The sequence below is a fragment of the Perca flavescens genome, chromosome 13, assembly GCF_004354835.1.
Source record: "Perca flavescens isolate YP-PL-M2 chromosome 13, PFLA_1.0, whole genome shotgun sequence".
In the NCBI taxonomy this organism is placed as follows: Eukaryota; Metazoa; Chordata; class Actinopteri; order Perciformes; family Percidae; genus Perca; species Perca flavescens.
The window spans coordinates 18,444,434-18,465,712 of NC_041343.1; the positions used below are offsets into that span (position 1 = coordinate 18,444,434).

The 21,279-nt window shown below is 38.6% G+C and overlaps 1 protein-coding gene across 1 annotated transcript; it reads left to right on the forward strand.

Annotated features, from left to right (window-relative positions):
• Positions 1 to 3,464: 3,464 nt before the first annotated feature.
• Positions 3,465 to 8,024, forward strand: hmgb1a (high mobility group box 1a). Its single transcript, XM_028595421.1, has 5 exons — positions 3,465 to 3,570; positions 5,878 to 6,046; positions 6,241 to 6,389; positions 6,557 to 6,731; positions 7,323 to 8,024. The coding sequence occupies exons 2-5, from the start codon at positions 5,900 to 5,902 to the stop codon at positions 7,476 to 7,478; spliced, it is 627 nt and encodes a 208-aa protein (XP_028451222.1). The 5' UTR covers positions 3,465 to 3,570; positions 5,878 to 5,899; the 3' UTR covers positions 7,479 to 8,024.
• Positions 8,025 to 21,279: the final 13,255 nt, after the last annotated feature.

Consider the following 21,279-nt stretch of genomic DNA (forward strand, 5'->3'; position numbering starts at 1 on the left):
AAAGCACTGCCCATGAAACGGGGATTAATCGGTGTACATAAACACGGACGCGATAAAAAGAAATGCTGCATTTTGATCTCGTTATTAATTATCATAATTAGCAATAGGTCTAGGCAATTAGCATAATTATTTATTGTCTTTTAAAGCATAATTTTAGAAGGGAAATATGAATCGTGAATGCCATGTTTTTATGACTGAAACATAAACTTCTTAAAAGTAGTCTTAAAATACGTAAATTCAATTGCAATTCTAATTTTCAATATCATTTTTCAACGATATTATCACTATTATTATTAGTATTATTGTTACTATTATTTATTTATTTATCTAGTAGTAGTAGGCCTACTTGTTAATAGATAATCATTAAACTGGTTTAGATTGAGTTAATTGGAAACAGCAGAAAGGGTATATTTTAAACTGATATGAAACAGAAGAGCAAGAAACCTTTCACATTTAACAAATTGATGGATTGATTGTCAAAATTGAAACTGATTAGCCTAATTTTCTGTTCTATTTCAGATGTACTTGCAGCAATAACTGACCTGCGATACTTCTGTTTTGAAATACTAGTATACATTTATCCTTAGTTTACTTATCTAGTTTTGTAAACAAGGCTGATATTATTTATTTATTTATTTGAGAGGTAGGGTGGAGTTGGTTAAGTGAGGATGTGATGGGGGTTACATCCCCCTCCCTCTAATACAGTCCAAGTCTCACACCTCCTGCTCTTGTACTCCCCCAGCCCACATACACATTTACAGACGTGCACACACGTATTCCTCAACCCAATCCCGCCTCTTGCATGTGCCCTCCTCCCTTAAGCCCCTCCTGTATCTGCTGCTCTCCTGTCCTCTATTTTCCTCATGATGACAAAATTAATTTGCATTTTTTTCCCAGGGAGTGCTCATTAGAATGCATAAACCGGCCGCCTCCTAGCCTCATAGCTTTCTGCCGTGGCATCTTCTGATGCAAAATGAGACACAGACAGGCAGCATCACAGGCAGACATGTGGCCTGAGTCTGGATTGTGATTGGCATTTGGAATCAGTTCACCCTTCCCATTCTTAATTCAAGGATAAGAATAAACTCTGTGTCAGCCATTTTTCTTTGTTTCTTTATTAGCTGCTAAGCAGAAGGATATTTATTAGACTATTCATTAAATGCATATAGAACAATGCATAAAAACAATTAATAATTTCTTCAGCATGTATGATTATAATATTACCTTCAGTGAGCATATGCTGCAAATCATAATGAACATGGACATTTTCTTTATTTTAGCACCCCCCCTCCCCCATCACATTTAAACACACAAGCATTTAAAGTCAGATAATTGCATTATCTCCACTTTGGGTGAAATAAGCAAGTCATTTTGAGAAAGGCCCCTTTCACAGTCAGAAATTATTGTCCGGAAATTTTTGCAGGCTGCTTGCTCAATGCACGCCCTTTTCTCCTCTGTTTATATGTGACATTTTACCTAAGGTGGCGCTAAAGCTCAGGTCACTAGGTCACAAAAGTCTGTATCCTCCTACCTACAGGAAACATGAATTTAAACAGCAAAATACATGTGCACAATTCCTATATAAAATGTAAGTTATTGCCCCTAGTTAGGCTATGTTCAATTAGTGCACAACAAGTGTAGTGTCCGTACATATTACGGGTCCGGAGATAACAACAGTTAAAGAAGAAAACACTCATTAAATCAGTTCTAATCTTTGTCTGATGGTGGCGCTAGAGCAAGGTCACAGGGTCATCAAACACATCACAGTAGTTTCTTTGAATAGCACGAATGTGCACAGCAAAATTAATATCTATGCAACCTTTTGCTAATCAGACATATAAGCAAATACACAATCGTATGACCTCTTGACATCTCTTGACCGAGCTAATGAGCCAAATTGTTCCACTGCAGCATAACAAAATGTAGTTTTAGAGTGTTGCTGAATTTGTATAAGATACATATGAGAGCAAACAGGTGGAACAACTGTGAAAACATTATGAGATAAGATATCTAGTATAAATAATATATACAAATCTGTATGAAATTATCAAAAAGGAGGATATTGTTAGTGTTAAGTAAAATATTAGTTTTTAATCTGGTCCGACATGTAATTTCATAAAAAAGTCTAATCCATGGACTGTTTTAAAAGTCCTGATCTGTTTATATAATATGGCTGGGAACAATGGGTTGCATTAAAGTGAATGGATTCTCACTATTGTCTTTTTCAATTTAAATATATTGTTATATTTAGGGCTTTAACCATTTCATTGCACAGAACAATGAATCTGGGGTTGGGAGTGAAAAGCCTACTGCTATGCTATCATACAGACCTCTTATTTCTATGGGACTTGCAATTGGCAAGTTTGAATATATTATTGCAAAACAACAGGCCTGCAAGCAATATGTCACTCTGTCTAATTGTTATACAAGATAATAAAACATGCTGTAGACCTAAATTATTGCCAAATTACTTCCTTCTAACTATAAACTGCTTTCTTCACTTACATTGTCTTAAACTGTACGACAACTCTTTGATCTCATTAGTTTTAATTAGGGATGAGCACACTATCATCTTTAATTCAGCTACTGTATATGAAGCCTATCCAAATTTGACTAAAAAGCATATTGTTCTGGGAAAAAATAAAAATAATTCATCTCAAGGCCTAGTATACACATATTTAATGTATTTTTCATGATTTGATGCCTGCTGATACATTCATACTGTATATTAGAACACAGGCTAGAAGCAAATGTATAGCACTGAATAAGTGCCATCTAAAAGTAATTATTATGTAGGCTATAATTGTCGGAAAGACTAAAACTAAGTAGTATGGTGGTGTGGTATAGTTAGCGTAGTGACGTTTTCCTCAATAATGGCCTGGAAATGAAAATCGCGACTTATATTGAAAGGAGGCCATTAACCAAATCGTTATTGTGTTTCCATTCTAACTCGGAACCAAATCATTTAAAATGTCATCTCCAGTGATTAACTATCCCGTATGGGATGAGCAAACGCGTCTGCTGTCTTTTACACGTGAATAAGCGAAGTTCACTTAATGCATTTATTAAGTCATAATTTGCAAATAAGATCACGTGTATTGAGGAGAATGTATGGAGCCGGTTGATGAAGAGGGGAACAGTCCATCTAACACAATCGCACAACGTTTTACAGCTGACTCGTTCACTGACTACAAGCGCTCCACGTTGTCTCATTCATTTAACTTGCCTACTGTACACTGTGCTCAACGACGTAGTGAATTCAATACTATGGCAAACACACTACACTACTACCAGCTCCAGCATGCTGGGACAGGAATATTTTTGTATCCACGCGCCTCAGAAAACTTCAGTGACGTTTCACAAAAGGAAGCCAATGGGACCTCGTCTTCTATTAGGACAATGAAAAGCCTCCGTCCAATCGGATGAGCGCCAGACTGGGCGCCGGCCAATGGCGTGAGAGCCCCGCCGAGAGTAATGTTAGAGAGCTGAAGACTGAAGACACTGCGTATCGCCCTGTGTTCCCTCACACACAGCCATTGCAGAGCATTGAGATCCAGTGATAGTCCCTAGGTAAGTATCACATTCCGAAATATTAAGTGTTCGTAATGATGATAATGAAGATAACATTTATACATATCTTACTTATGTGTTTTCTATGATCGAATACAAAACCTGTTACTGCTTGTAAATGATTTGATTGCGGTGAAACGTCAAAAAACAACAAAATAGCGGCGCTAAGTAGGTAACGTTACATTGCCCTACCTGGGAGTGTGGACCAGACGCTCTATAAAAAAGAAGAAATGAATATTAACCTTGACGAAATTCGACGAAAAACGTTGATTTTGGTAAATGCTAATAATTTTGTATATTACTGTCGTATCGTTTATACAACATGGAGCCAAATCAAACATTAGATATCGCGTAAAAATTCAGGAATGTCTAGCGGACAACACGGTTAGCGACAATGGTAGAAGACTCGCCGTTTGCTAGCCATTGCAGTGCATTGCGAAGCTGAACGCCTGTCATGTGAAGACTGGGAAGTGTCCGGGGTTTTGATACAAATTCAAATTTATAAAAACATAGGAAAAAGAAAGACCGTATTAAAGTATACATGGTCATATGTTTGTTTGTCATAATTCGCCCGAGAAGACGGTGAAAAAATTCTCCTCACGATCTGCGCTTTACTGTAATGGCTGACTGTATTCGCATAGGAGGCAAGGCAGCGAGGCAAATGGGAAGCTAGTGACAGAGGCGCAGTTCACTTCAACTTTTTCTAACCGTGTTTTCTCGAGAAACAAGCCCGTAACTATAAAATGTAACGACGGCAAAATAAAGTTCAATCTTTCGTGATTAGAACGACACCATTGCGAGATTTTTCCGATGCTTTTAAAACCTTTTAATCGGGGGTTGAAATTAAGTGGTCGCCGCGGTCGCTCTGCCCTCTATTGCATGCAGTGCAATGGCTGTGCGTTGACACAAAGAGAAGGAGCCATATTCTCCATGTTAGTGGATGAAGACGAGCGGCCATTAGGAGCTCATAGAAACCAAGGCAGTAGCACAGCCCGCTCATAGACACAGCACAGACCCAATGTATTACTATACAAACCGGCTAGTGCAATAGGAATCAATCGGGGAAATATTTTGTCAAGATCGCCGGCTTTCCAGACATATTTGTCGTGTTGCAAAGCGAACTGAAGGGCGGGAGGAGACATTTGATGGGGACTTTCTTTCATGAAGAAGGCATTCTCACAAAATGGAAGAAGAAATATTGCTGTCGTTGTTGACCTCCTTTTCCTCAACGAAAGCCTATGCGCCATTACTACTTCGGTCGACACAGCTTAACTGGGAGTTACAGTAGCATTTAATAGGAACATGTATAGGGAAAATTGAGCAGTTTTAAACACTATTCGCAAATCTTGTGGAATTATTTCCAGAATAAGAGAAAATGAAGACTGATAAGATAAGATTGTCAAATCACATTGAATCGCAGTTTTTAAGTGTTATATTTTCAATAAATACGCCTTTTATGTAAAATTTGTCTTTTTTTGTGTCAAAGTTATTTGTTTGATGAAACATGAACATTAATGAAACAGGGTGTCTCCAGAAGTCATATTATTATTGCAGATGATGTTTTTGTGTGCAAAATCACGAATCATTTTGTCTTAAGAGCCATGCTCACTGTTATAGTCCCACATAGGGCTAAGGTGTGTGTTATGCAGTTGCACTCGGGGAACTTTTGCAGTTTTCACGTGAAAGTGATACGGACCGAAAAGTGGATCGTTGCATTGAAAAAATATATTTAATTTGTTTGTTTTTTATTCTTGAGTCCTTAGCGATGTGTTTAGCCATTTTTAAACCACCACATGGGAGTTGACCACGGACCACTGAGTTTTATGTAAAGTCCACGGCGCAGATTACTTCAATAAATAAACTCATTTTCATCGCATTAGCCCCGTCTGTGTCGTGCGGCTTTATTTCATCGGACTGTTTTAACGGGTCCTAAGTTAGTGCAGTTTGACAGCTGGGAGGGCGGGTCTCCTAGGTAGTGTATCAATACTAGTGGTCAATAGAGAAAAAATAAAAGAAGTGTCCATTGTTATGACATGCTAGGCAGGTATATCTCACCTGCTATACAATTTTTATATTTAGAATTATGGATTTAAGATATAATTAATACACTTTAATATATATATATATATATATATATATATATATATATATATATATATATATATATATATATAAAAAAAAGTAATTAGATTTTTTTTTTTTTACGTCTATAAAGCTTTTAGGATACAGAATTTGGACCATATAACACAACACCCCAGCCAGTTGTCCATCTGTTCATGTTGGCTAATTCTAAACCTTTGTTTTTAGATACTGCTGTCAAGCTGTCAACATGGTGAGAGAAGCAGGAAAGCCAAGGGGCAAGATGTCCTCCTATGCATATTTTGTCCAGACCTGTCGGGAGGAGCATAAGAAGAAACACCCCGAAGCTTCGGTTAACTTTGCGGAGTTCTCCAAGAAGTGCTCCGAGCGATGGAAGGTAGGGTGGATGACAAACTGTATAAATAAACTTGTCTGTTTCTTAAATTTCAAATGTTATTCTTGAGACTGGACTCATTGTTGTGCATCAAGATAATTCAGGTGCAGGATGTTGTTTGTTCATTTTACAGCTCTTGACTAGTTGCACTCAGATGCCCACACAGTACCATCAGCAAGTAACCTCTTTGTTTTCAGCTGATGTCTGGCAAGGAGAAGGGCAAATTTGAGGATCTGGCCAAGCTGGACAAGGTACGCTATGAGAAGGAGATGATGAACTTTGTTCCAGCCCAGGGAAAAGGCAAGAAGAAGAAGTACAAGGACCCTAATGCCCCCAAGAGACCCCCGTAAGTACTGGAAGTCAACACTTAATGACTTTATTTGCTCTTTAAACAAAAACTGTTCAAATTCAAAACAAAATTGAATCACAAGCAGCTGAACAGTATGAAGCACATTTACATTATATAAATGATGAGCTCATTTTAAATTTTTTTTTTTTTTTTTTTTCTTCCAGATCTGCCTTCTTCATCTTTTGCTCAGAGTTTCGCCCTAAGGTGAAAGGCGAGACCCCTGGTCTGTCCATTGGAGATGTTGCCAAGAGGTTGGGTGAGATGTGGAATGGCACCGCTTTGGAGGACAAGCAGCCCTTTGAGAAAAAGGCAGCTAAACTGAAGGAGAAGTATGAGAAGGTAAAGACATGGTGATCTGTTGTGTTCAGTCGTGTTTCCATTCACCTATTTTGATGCACATTTTGTATCGCATTGGAAAAGCTGAATGCAAACTGCAAAACTTAATAAACCTTCTTCCTTTTTTTTTCTTTTTTTTTTTATGCTTTTACTTCATCGGAAAATAATTGATTCGCCAAATGGAATATGAGAACTCCTTTGCCATAAGTTCTAATATAGTGAACATGTAATTTGCAGGACAAAACTTGCTCAATTGAACCAAATTCCTTAAGACCTCTTCATTTTGTGGTTAGATGGACAATGTGATGTTTTGTTTCCGATTAGCAACCTCTACTTCTTCTACTCAGTTTACTGACATGTTACAGCCATGCGTAGCCTATAGACCAACCTCTGACCAAACTACGCTGTAGTCTAGTTCATTCGTTCCAAACCAGTTGATGATAAATGCACCTAATTCGCATTTCTTTTTTGCGACATTTCTAAAGTTCACATGACAGTTGAATGGAAACATAGCTATTCACTTTTGAGCTGTCATTAGAAATGACTGTATAGGTCTCCGTATTAGTTAAATAAAATGTCATTCCTCCATCACAGGACGTCGCAGCATATCGCGCTAAGGGCAAAACGGGCGGTAGTGGCGGTCCAGCAGCAGCAAAAGCCCCGCCCAAGGTAGAGAAGAAGGTGGAAGATGACGACGATGACGATGATGATGATGAGGAGGATGACTATGATGATGATGATGACGAGTAGATGCCGAGTGACATATGTAGTGGTCATTTTCTTGTTTATAAAGCATTTAACCCCCTTGTACACACTTCACTTATTGAAAGAAAATATGTTAGTATCCAAGGGGTAGGAAAAAACAACAAAAAAGGCTGTGTATATCGGTTGTTTTTATGCTGTACAGTTTTTTTCTCCTTTTTGTATAGTTGACACTACGCAAGTACTGTGTCTGTATCTTTCTGCCAGTCTTATTTTTTCAGTGATAGTTCCTAGACCACTATCTTGCCTGGTACAGTGTAAAAGGGTGGGCTTACAGTATTTACCCTAGCTAGAGGTGCACAGCACATAAAAAAAAAAAAAAAAAAAAAAACTTTGAGTTAGATCTGAGTGTTTCTTCTTTTTCCTTTCCTTGTGTGTTTTTATTTCAAATGACATGTTATCAAAATTGACGTATCACAGTTGTTTTACTGATCTTTATGTACCACTGTAATAGCAAGAATAAGAAAAGAAAAACGCCTTGTTGAAATTTAAATTGCTTCTGATGTCAATAAACATTTTTTTTTTTAATAAATCCGTTTTGTATTGCTAATGTTTTGCAGGTTTCCTCCTCCCACTATTAAATGGGGTCTTTTGGTGAAAGCAGACTAATTTTAGTATACATTAATACTATTAATTTGACTAAACTATACGCGTGGTCCGGAAGCATGATAAGAATGGGCTAAACGAGCCTAAACAAGCTGCTTTCTGCACTGGTATATCAGCATTGCCAAAATGAATGCAAACAATTAAAACCTAGATGATTAAATATATAAGAGTCTATAAGTCTGATTTTTTTTCTTTTCTTATAGAACGAGTGATTTTCATCTTTCTGGAGGTGAGTCTTGTGTGCTAGAACCCATTGCTGTCTACTCATTTAAATACAATTTTATGTTAACGTTACGATGCCGGGAGACAACTGAATAGAGTGGGGAATCGTCTAATGACTCAGGCCTCTATAAGCTGTTCCTATGAAGTGTGGCTCGTCTTCAAAACTGTTACCCATCATGCATGTTTTAGCCTACTCTGGTTGTATGCAAACACGCAATGTATTGAAGCTTCTTGGTGGAGGTACACTGAAAGTTGTAGCATGATTGCTCTACATGCATCACTGACTTCCTGTTTTATTTAGATACAGCTGCTTCATCTCTCACATACTCCTATCCAGGGTTAAAAAAAAAAAAAGACCATTTATATAAGAAGGATTATGTGCTTTGAAAACCCAGTGACATAAGAATATGGCTGATGTGTACAAAGCACTGCAGTCTAAACCTAAAAGGCACACACATACTGTACATTGTGGTGTCAACAACACAGTTTTCCCCATGGGAGAGAGCTTCATTCAGACTGTGGGTTACCAACTGTCAGCCTGAGCACACACAAGTATTCATAGAAATGAGCAGAGCAGCACAGACATGTCTCTGATCTGTGGTGTAAATTACAAGGATGTGTCTTCTTCTGTGCTGCATATCTGCTCCGTCTCAGCACTAATGTCAGCCTTAGCCTGCTGAATGAGGCTTGGTATCAAGTAGGCTGGAGGACAGGCAGACACAGGGCAGCAGCTGACCTCTGCACCGCTCTGATAAAGCCCAGCCAGTCCCTGAAGGTGACATAGCCTCTTGCTATCCCTGAGCATTCCTCGCACTTATTGATGATGCTTGCTTTTCCAATTAAATTTGAATCTAGCTGATGATGACAACCATGGTGAAATTTCTTAAATCCCCAACCTTGAGTTATATCATGGCTGTATTGTCTACATCTGTTATTGTCCTGAAAAATAGAAAAGCTGCATGGAAAGCTAACTGGAGACAATGTACAATTACCAAACATGTGACAGCTGCAAGCTGCTGTCACTGCTGATTATTATTTCCCCACTGTTCCCGTGTGCAGTGCCCTGCCTACAGTTACAACAGATTAAGGAAAGCAGTTAAAATGGTGAATGTTTACACTCACATCAACTGAATTGGCCATCAGATTGTCCTATTCATATCGCAGTGGATCATGCAGGATTCAGCAGGAAAAGGGGACACTATGCTGAAACAGTTGCAGCGCCTGGTGGCTGCACTCAGCTGTTGATCAGTGTCTGTATGGGCCTGTACAGGCCAGAAGTGCGCATACAGTATAGCAGGTTTAGCTACACAGTGGCTCCAAAACCTTAATCCTAGCCACCTGGTGTCCACTGTACACACTGCGTTCAATCAATGGTCTCCGGTGACACCTAGTGGTCACATTGCTGCAACTGCATCAAAACTGATGATAAAGTCCATCATCAAAGAGGAGGTCAGAGGTGTTTCCAAACTCTAACTCATTTTCAATCCAGATATTTTACTTGAATAACAGGCCTTCGTTAAATAATTGGTCAGATGATGAAGGATTGAGATTTATATTATAAGTATATTAGGGTTTTTACCTCTTCGTATTTGACTTAGATAAAAGTAGCAATACCACATGAAAATAACCCATTAAAAATAAAAGTCTTGTTTTCACAATTGTACTAGAGTAAAAACACAAGAGCCTTAGCAGCAAAATGTACTTTACAAAAGTTTTTTTTTAATTTAATACTGATGATTAAAAATAACCAACAATCATTAGGTTTTTCTCCAAATCCATCAGTAAAGATAAGATAGTTAAAGTCAAGGCAAGTTTTGTTGCTTCAAGGTTAATGTTGATACTTAAAAATAACTAGTTTACAAGAATATTAATATTTGAAAACTAATAAGATTGATAAAAGCACTTATTGGTCATGAATTCTTTGATGCCCCACCTGTATTCTATCACCACCTGGAGGTAAATGTGAACTTTACAGATCATGCAAAACTGTCTTTATCCTGAATCATTAAAAGTGATGTGTTTTCACTGTGTCCTTGCTTTAGAGGGTATTTTTTGTCAACAGAGCAATGCAATTATTATTCAGTCTTCCCAATCATATAAACCCATGTCTGTCACAACTCCAGCCAGATCACAACATTCATTGTGTTGCATTGCTCTGTTACTAACTCTCATGTCATTCCCGATCCAGCCATTCCTATCTGTCCTACAGAATCCCTGTCCCGCTGTAACCACCACCTGACTTTCCCACCCACTTACTCACCTGCTTCCCTTTTCCCCTAATCAACCAAGTAGTACGCCTATGTAAACCGGTTCATTTCCACTAGAACTCTGCCAGATTGTCTAGTAAACATACACCCTATTTTGCAGCCTTGATTGTCTAATTATGTCTTCCTGAACCACTGCTTGTTTCCCAGATTGATGAGTTACAGTCTGCCCTCTACCTGGTTAAAATTGTCTTTCTGGTTGATCTCCTGGCTTTGACCTTTGCCTGTTTCTGTATTAAAGCTGGCAAAATATTTGCATTACTCTGACTGTCTTTGTGTTGTGCTTTTGGGTCCTGGTCTGTTCTGTGCCACAAGCGTTACATTGTCACCTCCAGGAAAATGTGACGTTTATTGTAAACATCAAGCAATCATGCAAATGATTTGTGGCCCATTTCATATCTAACATCTGCTTTGTAGATGACAAAGTAAGAAATAAGAAAAATACTACTGTAAATTGCACAACACTTTCCCTCCTCCATGGTTAAAGTAGAATTATCATACATGTTCTGCATTATTGTACATACTTGTGGCTTGTTTTTGTGTTCTGTGTGCCATCAAATGAAGCCATTCTTTGTGTGTTGACACTTTTAGACCTCTGCCATACATCAGTTTAGTTCTAACCTGCATGCTCCATCCCCTACATATCAGCCTGCCCTGACAAACAGCTTTGCTGTACATTTGTCAACATTATTAAAACCATGTGCACATGTCTTTCTCTCCACATGTCTATCACCTTTTATTGGGACCAGGATTTAGTCCACCACAGATGATCAGAATTAGAATATTTAGAAAGTTATTATTCAAATTATGATTAATACTAAACAAAAGAAAACATTATATTTCCTATTCCTTTCAGCTGTACTTGCCACACACACACACATACACACACACACACACACACACCCACACACACACACACACCAATTATCTTTACTGTTACTATAATTGCCACTTTTCATCATGTCATTCCATTATACTCACTGCTATACGCCCACCTAGAGTCAGGTTCTGTCCAAGGTTTCTGCCTATACAAAGGAAGTTTTTCCTCGCCACTGTCGCACCAAATGCTTGCTCTTAGGGGGAATAGTTGGGTCTCTGTTAGTACTCTATCTGTAAATTGTCCTAAGATAACGTCTGTTACGTTATGTCATGATACTATAAATATATTGAAATTAATTAGTTCCTTCTCCTTTTCCACCTGCGTTGATAGGAAAATGTGCCTGAGACAACACTTTCCCTAAGAAATTTGTCACTAAAATGCAAATAGGCTCAGTTTGTAAGTGCAGAACCCTAAAGTCTGAGCAGAGACCAATGCACTGATGATCAGTCACCCCCTAATGAAGACCCAGAACTGATGAAAGTAATTTCTACTCAACAGCAAATCTCTGGAAAACTACCACTTTTCTTAAAAGACATTTTGCACAGCCATGAGTCTGCAGCCAGCATGAGAAGCACATCATAACCCTTTGCCTATATCCAGTTTGTGTTCACTGAAGTGAGCATATCAAGGCTCTACAGAAGTGTGGCACAATGCTTTGATTATTATTTTTTTCTGGATAAGAGAAGCAAAAACCCATTGGATTGTGAGTCAGTGAGTTTTTTCTTTCTTTTTATCATTTTTATTTTCTATGGCAAGTACTCGTTATAACAACGTGTGGTTTTATCTCATAATAATAATGTGTGCATGCATGTGTCTTGGAGCAATGTTAAAATAATCCACATTTTCCATATTCAATATTGGTATTATTAATATAGAGAAAAGGCCCACACACTGACTAAGAACTAGACAAGGCTTTTCAGATTTAAAAAAAGGACATTTTATTTAAATTTCTAGATCTAAAAGGTGACACAGTGTGAAATATCTATATTTTTTACCCAATCTGACAGAATAGTTGCAATGTATTTTTTTCTTTTTCTTATTTTTTTATTCATTTCATTTGGTCAAATTACAGTTGTAGTTTGTGTGTGTGTGTGTGTGTGTGTGTGTGTGTGTGTGTGTGTGTGTGTGTGTGTGTGTGTGTTTGTGCTTGTGCTTGTGTGCATGAGTCATCAATATCTCCAATGAAAAAAGCATTTCAGTCATACTACTGTCTAAATGTCAACTTAATTCAAAATGAGGGACCAATCAGGTGCTTCTTCTGAGTACCAGCCCACCTCTGCACCAATCATGTGAGGGCTGGTTACTCAGGCCTGGACCACTGAGGGTGGACACTCATTGACCGTCTTTATTTTAAAGAAATGTGCATGAGGAAATCATTTTACGGGACACAGTGTTCTGATCTGAAGGAAGCAGCCTTTCAAAGATGGTTCTGCACCATCAATTTACTATAGACCATCAACTATACTGTTATAAACCTCTTCATCCACTGGGTGATGCTATTAGAAAAGAAAAGACCCTGTGTTTATGTAAACCTTACTTACCATGGTCACAGCCTCTCTGACGAATATAAGGGTCTCACTTATAGTATGTGAACTTTCACTGTATTTATTTTCTTTCTCCTGAGAAGCACCAGAAAATTTTGTTTCTGTAATTATTGTCATATTAATGTTTAATATGTTTATGTTTATGTACACACCAACCACCAAGGCAAATTCCTTGTAAATGTTACTTAGCCTACTTGGCAAAATAAATCCTTTTCTGATTCTGATTTTGATTCTGATTTCTGAAAAGTACACATAGAGATGGTTTACATTTATATCCTACAACAGGTGTAACGAATCAGCTTCTTTAATCACTTCATACCCACAAAGAAGGTTTCTAAGTGCGAAACAAGTCTAAGTGCATCTATGCATGTTCCTCTGTTTTTAAGTGTACAAAGTGTTCCAAACACCAATGTTGAGTTCTTGTGAAATCAGATTTGTCATCCTGAACTCATGGTTACATTTTCATGAGTCATCTAACGCCTCTTTTCTGTGTGTGTGTGTGTATGCGTTTGCGTGCATGTGTGTGTGTCTTTTGTATGAGACAGTATGGGTGTTGTGGCAGTGAATGTAGAGGTGTGCTTGTGTTATTATGTTTATATGAACTATGTGTAGGACAAACTGAACTATGTGTACAAACTGTATGTTGACTTCTGGGCGGTAGGCATGCGCAGGCAGAAAGCCAAAGAAAGTGACTAAGACCATGTGGATCAACACTTACCATGAAGTGTCTTCTGTTGAAGTAAAGTCACATAAATTATAGAAAAACCCACCCTAATACAGAATTCACATACAGATAAGTAACAAATTTGTCACTATTCATAGAATAAAGGTGATCACTCAGACTTTTGGTTTTCAGTGGCCCTTCTCTTTAAGCGGACAAGTGGACTCTACTAACTAGGGATCGACCAATACAGGTTTTTCAAGGCTGATACCCATATCGATTATTAATAGTTAATAAAATTGATAACCCATAATCGGTCAATCCCTACTACTCATTTTGCACGGCAGCTGGATTACCGCACTATCACAAGATCACGCAGGATCACATGTCACCCGAAAACCTGTTCTGTGTTAACAAACCATCTGACGTGTCAGGTTAGGACCCAACCATACCATGGCACCGCCACTATAAACATAAATATGGGTAGTAGTTGCTACTAGAACAAACAACTTATGGGGGCGTTTATCGGAGCACGACAAAAAAGCGCCATGGTTTAGTAACACAGCAGCCCAAGAGTGAAGCTAAACCAATGAGACAAAAGTGTTCTGCAATCTCCATTTTCAGTAGGCTATATAGTTAAAATAATAACTTTGTCATCAGTTTCTTGCACTGTGCCTTTATGAATCTGTTCTTCTGCATGTATCTAAACCCCCTCTACAGATCTAAGCTTGGACCAAGGTTGTACCCCATTAACCATGAATCAATTCAACCTTAAGTCAGCAAGCTTTAGCAGACATGGAGAAATACAAGTCCTGGATTGATAGGTTTACATTTGTACAAAGAAAATAATCAAATTTTGTAGAAGTTAGCATTCAAGTTTTGATGACAGACGCACAATAAAACATCTTATAAAACATCTGCACAGTAAAGTGTTGACAGAAATGACGAGCATTGTTTGCGGGATCAAATGTGTACAACCTCCTGCTTCTTATCTGTCAAAGAAACAGATAGACGTGTTTACTGACTGGGTGTTATGCAGGTTTTGAGTTACATGCCAAGAACAATAACGACAACAAAGCTCAACTGTGACATTTTATAATGATAATGATAAACACTGTGAATAAAATGGGAGTGCTATGATTAGCACTGAAAAACTGGAGAACAGATTGGAAACATTGAAAAAGAAAGAAACAAAGAAATGTGCTCCTAACAGCAGTGTAGAACATCTGTTTATTGATCCATAATCAATACCTTTGTCTGTTATATTCTCCACTGAGTCTCTCCCTCAGTTTGTATTTTGTGTGTGAGTGTGCTGCTGTTTCATTATTCAGACAAACAAATCAAGCTTGAGATGAAACTGAAATGTCAAAGGAGTTGCTCTGTACTGTCTTCATTTAATTTTGAGAGAAGAACCATAAAAGATTTCATTAACAGAAAGATGAGAAAAAAAGTTGGAGAGGGAGGAGGGGAAAGAGGATGTGAATACAAAAAACAAACTAGAGACCATCTTGCGGTGGGATCACGTGCAGCCTCAACGCCAAATTCAGGCTAGCTGCCCTTCCTCGGACCAAACCCATCTTCTAACTTGGCCTACATTTTGATGTTAACTACTCACCTGTAGCGTTTCATGACTGCATCTTGCACGGTTGTGACCCTATCGCGTTGACAAAATCTGGCTTGAGAGATATAAACTCTTAGTTTCGAATGCGACAGCAACAACAATTATGAGTGAAATTAGCTTTTGTTAGCTGCTGCCTCAGTTTGTGGAGAATGTTGAGACTGGAAAGGCTCAATAAGGTAATCGTAATCAGGTCATCAACATATTACAGGTTTGATTTACACTGATTATACTGTAATCACAGAGACAATATAAAAATATTTCCCAGTTGGGAATTGCAAATAAGGCATTTTTTTCTAGGTCAGCACTCAAAGTACTGGCTTTACCATGCTGAACAAACAAGCCATCATGAGAAACCTTTTTAATATGCCACTCTTCAATACAAAATCTTGCAAGAAATGCACGTTTAGACCAGGCGGTTAAACTATTTACTGTACAGTACAAAGTAAATAGTAACAATACAAATTAAACATTGCAAAGACTTTATAGACCATAAACCTGCATTAATTACAATGTTTGATACTAACACTGAAAGACGATGCATAATATGAAAAGGGTGTCTCGTTGTAACAGACCCACAGCTCTGCAGCTCTGAGAAGCTTTGAAGCTTTTAGCTCTGACAACTTCTCAGCACCAAACAGGAGGCCAAGAACAGAGTTAGAAAAGTGAGAGAAGAAAGTTATTATTAGATTAATAGCATGCATATATACCTTTTTGGCAGCAGATATTTTGTCTTCTCATAGAAGTTAACGTTACTAATAACATTAATGACAGCTCTGTTCTATGTGCTGGCATCTGTCAGCTTGTTTTGATGTTGTACCGCCCCCCTGGTGGCCAAGAATCAATTAATTGGCTTTAAGGCCGCGTTGAGAACGACTTTAGTCCTACGTGAAAAAAAACAGCCCCCTCATTTATTTGAATGGAGCCACTCTTTATACTCTCATGCTTATTGTTTACTGTGTGATCGTCACCAAAAAAAATAACTGATAACTTTCCAGAATTGTAAAATCCTGTCTATTATAAACCACTGGGCAGTGTTTTGGTGTCTGATAAGCCTTCAAACTTGTGGATCTATTCCTCAAACCAACCTGGTTTCATTGTTTCACCACTACACGACTCCCACCCATGCAGCTATTTTTTATTTTTTATTTTTTTAAACACAGGGATGCTTCCGGTCTACTAACTTCATGCCAGGCTGAAAAGCAGTTGTAACTGCCCTCTCTGGTTGAAAGTTTGAAAGTCTGTTGTACCTCTGAGCTCAACCAGCATCTGTTAAGTTGCTCTTTAAAGATGTAGTGACTGACTTTGTTGTAGTGCCCCAGGGAAACTTTCCTCCCAACTCACTGATGGTGGTGTTTTGAAACTTAACACAAGTCACAGTTTAGTCCTAAACCCTCCAAAGTGAGCTGGGAGGAAGATTGAGGATTTGGGCACTCTAACAAAATCAAAGTGTGTACTTTCAAAGGGATTTCATGAGTAAATGTGCCAGTGGGTTTTTATTATCAGATTCTCATAACCCAATGTCTTCTATGTAGGATTAGGATGCAGATTTTTGGCACATTCATTAATGGAATGGTTATCAGCTAAAATCACCATACTGATTAAAATGTACAACTTGATTGGAAATTAGTAAAAAGCCATTATTACAGTGAACCCATATTAAGGACACACCTCTGTCATAATGAAATCCAACAATGCCATTGCAATACATATTAACTTTGAGAACGTTGATATGGATGCATAATGTCATGTGCACCTTGTCGAGTAATATTCCAGGTTGTTCCTTTAACTGATTAACAGCTGCATGACTGTTCGTGACATTTCCTGTACTTTTTTGTTTTCAGGAAGTAATCATGTAGAAGAAGTAGTCATGAGGAAGTAATCATTTAATTCAGGATCTCTTTTATTAGGTCAACTCAAAAACCCTGAATCACCCATCATTTTAGTCCATTGCGGCCTTATCAACTTTGTGTGTGTGTGTGTGAATTTCAGCTGATGGAAATCAAAGGAGGAAGTGAGGCGCCAACAGCAGAGGGAACACACACAACCCTCCCCATGCATAGACAACTTATTGAAGGGGATTTAATATAACTTATCATGAGAATAATGTTTCTGCTATGTATTTAAATACATTTTTATGATACTGCTGTTTTATAGTGTAGTATACAGCAAATAGGCAGAGAGAAGAAGGAAAAATAAAAGAAGTACCTGCATCAAATGTTTAAAAAAAACCCGCCCTAAATCACAGTTGTGTATCTTGTGTGTTGTCACACTGTCTGTGTGGACAACACAGTTTTTCAATACGTGAACCAGGAGTTTGTTGACATACTGAACTCCCTTTGTATTACCCTTCAGATTATGTCCTTGACACAGTTTGTGAGTCAGGCATGGATTTCTTAGTCATTCTCTGTGTTTTTTGTTTTCAGCTTTGCGAACACTGTTCTGTTCTGTCGAAAAACAAAACCGTGCAACAACACTCCCCCCCCACCCCATGTGACGCAAATCGACATCCTGGCACAAACACCAATCAAGTCACCACCTGAAAATCAACGGCTAGTTGAGGACTGAGCCCAGCAAAAATAACATGTAAACATTACACATGCTCATTGAATGAAGACCAAATGAGGCAACTGCCATGGTCCTTGTATGATATAGAATATATCAAATGTGAGAATCTAGTTTTCTGTTGTATCACAAATTTACATGACCAAACAGGATGCCTAACCGTGCGGAAGAGAAACTGCCACCGTCAATGCTGCTTCGCAGTCCTCTTGTTTTTGTTTTGAGCTCTTGGGAAGACTGCTGCTCATCTAATCACAGCTATTTTGTTTCATAACAACTGCCTGACATCCACATCGTAGCTATAACACCATTCCTGCACTGCTGATTTTGTGCCTCACCCTCTATTTTATACCTGCCTAGTCACCATGAGAGAGGGAGGAATGGAAAGAGGAAGAACAAAAGAGGGGGAGGTGAAGAAGGAACTGGAGGCTGACTCAGGTACACAGAGATTGGCACTGCCGCTGCCTGAGGTTTGCTCTAAAAATGAGTTTGTGTGCCAACATTGTCTGACTATAATCACTGATGTGAAAAGGGTTAAGACATAATCACAACAATAGATACTGTGTTTTTGTTTAGTAGGCAGGTAGGGTGATAATAGTCACTGCAAATATGTACTGGCTTGACGGCGTCACAGTGACAACTGTATTTTCTTTTTCTTACAATATCATTTTAAAGGTTTAGTGCCTTCCTGATGTCATATGCCTATTCTGTTCTGCTATATTCTGTTAGTCTCTGCAGAAAGAAAGAAAGACTGTCTGAACCTTTTTATAGATTAGACAACTCCTGTGGAGTAACTCTCATTTAGACAAAACTAAAATACATAACATGTTAAGGGAATCACTGTTGTCTCTAAAGAAAAATGTGTCTAAAGCCATGCTAGCAGCTGTGAGGCTGTATTGTTCATTGTTAAGAAAAACAGAAATGGAAGTTGTGGTGAAATTAAGGTATAAATTGGCCAGATGGTGCTGTCAGAGAAAATGTAACCTATATGTAAAGGGTTTATGCATAAAAGTGTCTTGAAAAATGTGTAACAGTATCAGATTGTGTGAGGATGGTGCAGGCATTTGTGAGATTTTATGATCCTATCACCAAAGTTATTAGAATTCATCCTGTGGAGAGCATGAATGTCTGTACCAAATTTCTACCAGTTTTTCTAAAGTGTTGAAATATTTCACACTGAACCAAAAACACAACAGAGGATCATCATTAGAGAATACATCATTTGGGAACCACGAATGTCTGTATAAAATATCACGGCAATCCATCAAGTAGTTATTGACCTACCCATCCGACCAGCTAAAAAAACTCTCTCTCTTCCACACACACACACACACGCACGCACGGACACACACACACACACACACACACACACACACACACACACACACACACACACACACAAAAGTTGTAAAGAGCCAGCTAATACTAGTACTAGTATCTACACTCTCAGGTGTGCACAGAGATAATAAATACAAGCCTGTACTTTCCCCTTCTGTGTCAGACAGACAGATGGCAAGAATGTGAGATGATGATAAATTGTTTTCACAGCAGAGGGGAGGAGGCTTTTAACAATTTGTGAGTGCTGTTTCTCTGCTTGTATATCGCCCAACAAACCAACAACTGCTCTCAACACTGATTCAAAAACACAAACAGTCCAACGCAGTGACTTGGAATCCCAGCTACATCTTGTATCTCAGATTTAGCCTCCAGCTAAAGGTCTATCAGAGGGATCTCAGGACAAATCCCTGTGTATGTTTACCACTGAGTGTGTTGACAGGTGGGCAGATTAGTGGAGCACCCACCTCCTCCTGATCCCCGCAATAACAGTTCGTTGTAGATAAGCTCAGGTTTAGGCTGTCTCCTGGTAAATCTAAACCAAATCCAACTCAGGTTTAGAGTGTTGCTTTTGAGAGGGACATGATCCTGAGTAATAGAGGCAGCTCTCTGAAGATTGGTGACATTGTACCAGAGCTGTCAGTCACAGAAAAGAATGGGTTCATGAGAGCTGTTCATGACAATGACAGGAGTGAGTATTTCAAATGCAGGGTATAGACGAATCGGGCGACTAATTAACAGTTAAGTGAAAGTATGGAAGGTTGGACCCCTCTAGCTGATGATGGTAGATTAGCAATGTGGATAAGGATATTATTCAGACATTATTCGTGATAGCTTTGAGAGAAAGTAATGCTAGCTAGCTTAGTATTTACACCTAATTCATATCAATGTAATGGTAAAAGACAACAAATGCTAATGCTTGCCCATTACTACACTTTATACGTTACTAGATGTGAATGCAAGTGAGATGCCACAGCAGTAATGGCAGCTTGTTACAGACCAGATACCTCTATAGCTAAAAACAAGAGTCTACAGCCATGCTAGCGCTCTGTGATGTTATACTTAGCATGTTAGCATGCTAATGTTAGCATGCTAACATGCTCACAGTGGCTATGCTAACACGATGATGTTAAGCAGGTGTAATGTTTACCATGTTCACCATCTAAGTTTAGTGTGTTAGCATGCTAACATTTGTTAATTAGCACTAAACACAAAGCACAGCCGAGGCTGAAAGTAATGGCATTAGTTTTGCAGGTAGGCCCTATTTGGTCACAAACCAAGGTAGCCTCTCTGACAATTTGAAAATTTTATGCGATGATGGCACTAGATTAAAAGTTTGTGGGTCCCCAAAGTCCTTACAATTCATCCCAAGAGGGACATCATGTGAATGTCTGAACCAAATTTCAAGACAACCAATAGTTTTAAGACATTTCAATCACTTTATAGAAGAAATAGCCCCAATTTCATTTACTTCTTGGGGTGATTGCAGAGATGATATTGCACACATAAAACTAAAACTATCTGCATGGTTGTTTTCCACTAGAGGAAATTGAGATTTTGTTTATCATTTTGGTGACCTTACCATTTCAGAATAACACTGCCAGTGTTCCTAATGATCTCTGTAGGGTAGACAAGAAGGGGACATCAAACAGTACTGTGGTTATGATGGGGAAATAACTGCTCACATCTCCTCTGGGAGAGGTGAACTGAATTGTCCTCTCAGTCGGGGGGGGGTGTAAAGCATCACGCTGGGGGTTGTCTTTTGCGTCAGTGGCTACCAACACCAACCTTTGGGCTGCAGGATCTCAGAATAGCTAATGGCATACACTGCATGTTAATAATCTGTGGGAAACATGGGGAGGCAGTGGAAGCCAAGCAGTGGGATGTTCGAGTACTGCTGTGCTGAGCGTCAATGTTTATATATGGAGCAGTGGTAACCACCAAGGGTGTCATGCACGCTGCCCTCCAAAGCCAAAATGCAGCAACTGTTTTGTAGTGCCACTGGAAACAGAAACAGATCACAGTTTATCTCTGCTCTGACAGCGTGCAAGTGGATACAATATACTGGTTAAACTCTAATCATGCCCTTTGAATTTT

Excerpts from the sequence above, each read along its gene's own strand:
- hmgb1a (XM_028595421.1), top strand. The coding sequence starts at position 5,900 with ATGGTGAGAGAAGCAGGAAAGCCAAGGGGCAAGATGTCCTCCTATGCA. Across the intron at positions 6,047-6,240 it reads AGTGCTCCGAGCGATGGAAG|CTGATGTCTGGCAAGGAGAA; the intron begins GTAGGGTGGATG and ends CTTTGTTTTCAG. Across the intron at positions 6,390-6,556 it reads AATGCCCCCAAGAGACCCCC|ATCTGCCTTCTTCATCTTTT; the intron begins GTAAGTACTGGA and ends TTTTTCTTCCAG.